We start from the raw sequence: 4,126 nt of genomic DNA, 5'->3' as shown, positions 1-4,126 counted from the left end.
CCCCACAGCAGTGCCCACCACAGGGTGCGGCAGAGCTCTGGGCACTCACCCCACAGCCCCAGACCCTCTGAAGGGCACAGCAGCTCCTCGGGGGTGGAGAGGGCTGAGCCCCAGGGCTGGGGGGCATCTGTGGCACAAGGCCTGAGGAGATCCCCTTGTATGACGGAAATGCTGCAATGGAGGCCAGCTCTGTCACACAAGTGCCCACTGCCTGTCCTGCCTGCGGTCACAGGCCTGCCACACAGCAGGACTGCAACCAAGCTTGAAGAGCACTCAGACGTTCCACCAACCCAAGGGTTCAGAAGGAAAGCATGGAAGTGGGAAGAGAGCAGCTCGGGAAAGACCAAGCGCTGGTGCTCCCTGGCAGTGCTGCTGTGCCGGGACTCTTTTCTTCTTCCCCTTTGCACACAGGCACTGCTCCCTGCAGCTGCAGAGGTCTTGGAGGAAGGATCTCAAAAAAACCAAGTCACTGCAGGGCCCTTTATTTTGTTTAAACACACAGAGGGTATGGCTCCTCATTTGCACAGCCCCTAGGGCATACAAAAGCTGCATAAACTTTGGATTAGAAACCGGAGGAATAAAGGCATTTCTTTGTGGAAAGAATGCAGATAAGTAAAACAAAGCAAAAAGAGCAATCAAAAAATGCACTCAAAACCCAAAATTACCCTAAAAAAAACATCAGAAGACAGGATGGGCCTGTAATGAGATATGAGTACTATGCAGAAAACAACAGGAACTTTATTGCTTCTGAAAGCATCCAGTCATTAGTTTTCTCAGGGCATCCTTGATCTCATGGTTTCTCATGCTGTAGATGAGGGGGTTCACAGCTGGAGGCACCACTGAGTACAGAACTGCCACCAGCAGGTCCAGGGATGGGGAGGAGATGGAGGGGGGCTTCAGGTAGGCAAAAAGGCCAGTGCTTACAAACAAGGAGACCACAGCCAGGTGAGGGAGGCAGGTGGAAAAGGCTTTGTGCCGTCCTTCCTCAGAGGGGATCCTCAGCACAGCCCTGAAGATCTGCCCATAGGACAGCACAATGAAAGTAAAACACCCAAATGCAATAAAGGCAGAGATCCCAAGTACGCCAACTTCCCTGAGGTAGGCATCTGAGCAGGAGAGCTTGAGGATCTGGGGGATTTCACAGAAGAACTGGTCCACAGCATTGCCTTGGCAGAGTGGTAGTGAAAATGTATTGGCAGTGTGCAGCACAGCATTGAGGAACCCACAGCCCCAGGCAGCTGCTGCCATGTGGACACAAGCTCTGCTGCCCAGGAGGGTCCCGTAGTGCAGGGGTTTGCAGATGGCAACGTAGCGGTCATAGGCCATGACAGTCAGAAGATAAAACTCTGCTGACATCAAAAAGAATAACAGAAAGACCTGTGCAGCACATCCTGCATAGGAAATAGCCCTGGTGTCCCAGAGGGAATTGGCCATGGATTTGGGGACAGTGGTGGAGATGGAGCCCAAGTCGAGGAGGGAGAGGTTGAGGAGGAAGAAGTACATGGGTGTGTGGAGGCGGTGGTCACAGGCTACGGCGGTGATGATGAGGCCGTTGGCCAGGAGGGCAGCCAGGTAGATGCCCAGGAAGAGCCAGAAGTGCAAGAGCTGCAGCTCCCGAATGTTGGCAAATGCCAGGAGGAGGAACTCGGAGATGGATCTGCTGTTGGACATCTGCTGCCTCTGGATGTGGAGCACTGAAGGAGGCAAGGGCAGTGACAAATTAGGGGATTATCCTCTGATTAAAATCAAAGCCATTTCTCATAATACTTGTTCACTGAATTTTTTTCCATTTCAGCGAGATCTCTCCTCAGCTCTGTGGATGGAGCTCTGGTAGTTGCTGGCTGAGTGTGCTGTGAGGATCAGGCCCTCTGCCCATTGGCTGCCAAGGAGTCAGCCCTGCTCTGCAGCAGTGGGTTTCTTGGAACGTTGTCTGTCAGGGGGTCAGTCCTGGTGTTTGAATTGGTCAGAGGAAACTGCTCCTAATGTAAAAGTGCTTGTCAGCATCTGCACTCCCAGGGATAAGAAACCACAATCAAAAGAGTGTTTAGGAGACAGGGGGGAGGTTAGAGGCAGCTGGGCACTCAGGAGAGAGTTACCCTTACCCAGCTGTGCATGCCACCTGCCAGACACCAGCACAGCCAGGCAGTTGTTCTCAGTCCCTGTGCTCTACTTCAGGAGGCTCCTATCAGACTTACTGATCACTCCAAGTTACAGCTCAGGAGTCTCAGGGACTTGTTCAAGCATGACAGCTCCTTTTCCATTTGTCTCAAAAATTTCACAAGAGTAGGAAACTGAAAACACAGACTCAGGAAAGATCCTTAACTTTATAGCAATCACTGCTTCGACCTTCCCCTTGAAAAATGCCCTTGGAAATGTCCTGGGGGTGATCTAGAGATGTGAGCAGCCCTGATCCACACAGCACCCTCTTGTCAGCAGAAGGACCCTGCCCTGCTGGGGATTGCTTCTTCCACCCACAGCTTCTCCCCACTCTGCTGTTACAGTTCCCAGGCAGGCTGAGTACTTACCCTGACCGGTGGCAGAGACCCTGCCCGAACACACAGCCCCCTGGGGCGCAGGGACCCTGCTCAGGACAGCCCTGGGCACCCCTGGCTGCACACCCACCTTCACACTCTGCAGCCATCCCCAGGGGAAGGCAGCTGACGTGCCCTGTCCCTCTGAGGGTGCAGCAGGGAAGCTGTGCTCCAAAGCACGTCCTTTTTCTCTGCACTGGAGAAACCGTGAGAGTCTTTCTGACACATCCCATAGGCTGTGGGATGTGCCAGCTTTAGGAGGTCATTCCAGGAACCACAACTGCATTGCCTTGCAGCCAGAGACTTACCCTGTGAAGGGCTGTGAAGATTTTTCTCCAAGTCAGCTCTCCTCTCTCCTCCCACCCAGACTGCCTTTAACCTCTCCCACCACTTCCCTCCTCTCCCCTCGGTGCCTGCAGGCAGTGCCCTCAGCCCTGCTGCGCTTTGCAGAGGAGCTGCTCCTGGGCAGAGCTGTCTCTCTGCAGTGCTGCCTGCTTGCCATGAGCTCCCTCCAGCCCAGGAGCCCAGCCCAGCTCAGCAGCAGAGGACCAGCCCAAGGCAGCACTTTCTCTGCCTCCTCTGGGCTCCCTCCAGGTGTCCCTGGGGCTCCAGGGGAACCTGCTGGCAAACAGGCTGAAGCAATCACTGATTTTCCCTTCCTCAGCTGGGGAGAGATGCTTCTTTCAGCAGTGACATTTCTCCTATCTGAAAGAATGAGGTGCAAGAATCACCTTTTCATTGTCCTGTCTTTATACAGGAAGCACATCACACTGGGTTGGCCACATGTATGGCTACATTCTCAAACTTCTGGTTTTTCCTCTCCACCTACCTTTACTCACCCCCTTGAAACCATAGTCAAGGAAATGTCCAACGGTTTTCACAGTGGGCCTGTCAGTAACACCTTGTCATTCCTAGAGATCAGCTTCTCCTCCACCAAAGGCCCTCAGGGGCAGCAGAGCCACCACTGACAAAAACCCCATTCCCTGGCAGGGCTGCCCTTCCCAACCCTTCTTCTTTCTGTCCTTGCAGATAGCACAGTTTGCTCACTGTGTTGGCATCCGATTTCAGCTTTATGTTTCCATCCGCCAACCACTCCAGCATGGCTCTGAAGCCAAGCCTTTGCACACACGGGGTCTTAGATGCTTGGACCAGCTTCCCGAAGACAAGTCAGAGCCTGGCCTGGTGTTACAGCTGAGGTGCTACAGCCCAAATGTGCACTGATGCCCTCAGCCAGGGGCATAACAAGGACGAGCTGGAGCCCGTGCTTTTTGACATCCATAAAGGAACTGCCAAGGCATGGTGGGACAAGTGACACAGCTTGGGGCACTGCAATGGATGGGTACCGTTTCTCAGGAGAGACAGGCTGGAAGGATCAGGAGTGGGGTTCCCTCAAAGTGAAGAAGTTGCTTGGATGTATGGAGCTCCTTACTGGGGCCAGGGAGAAGTTGGGTCAGCCCTTGTGAGTGAGGGTCAGAGGAGGGGCCAGTAAAGGTGACATTGTGGTTGGAGTTGAGGAACCCACAGTCAGGGTGAGGAAGTGGGCACAGTCTTTTCTAAGCACCCCAAGGAAGTGTCTGGATGTAGAAGCCTGGGCC

The 4,126-nt window shown here is 53.8% G+C and overlaps 1 protein-coding gene across 1 annotated transcript; it reads right to left on the bottom strand.

Moving 5' to 3' along the window:
* Positions 1-738: 738 nt before the first annotated feature.
* LOC128138373 (olfactory receptor 14A16-like) lies at positions 739-1,674 on the bottom strand. Its single transcript, XM_052779664.1, has one exon. The coding sequence runs from the start codon at positions 1,669-1,671 to the stop codon at positions 739-741; it is 933 nt and encodes a 310-aa protein (XP_052635624.1). The 5' UTR covers positions 1,672-1,674.
* Between the last annotated feature and the right edge of the window lie 2,452 nt (positions 1,675-4,126).

Source organism: Harpia harpyja, unplaced genomic scaffold (assembly GCF_026419915.1).
Source record: "Harpia harpyja isolate bHarHar1 unplaced genomic scaffold, bHarHar1 primary haplotype scaffold_39, whole genome shotgun sequence".
Taxonomy (NCBI): domain Eukaryota; kingdom Metazoa; phylum Chordata; class Aves; order Accipitriformes; family Accipitridae; genus Harpia; species Harpia harpyja.
Note: the sequence above shows the minus strand (reverse complement) of the source record. Positions and strands in the feature narration are given on the sequence as shown.

Coding starts and splice junctions, on each gene's coding strand:
- LOC128138373 (XM_052779664.1), bottom strand. CDS start 1,671: ATGTCCAACAGCAGATCCATCTCCGAGTTCCTCCTCCTGGCATTTGCC.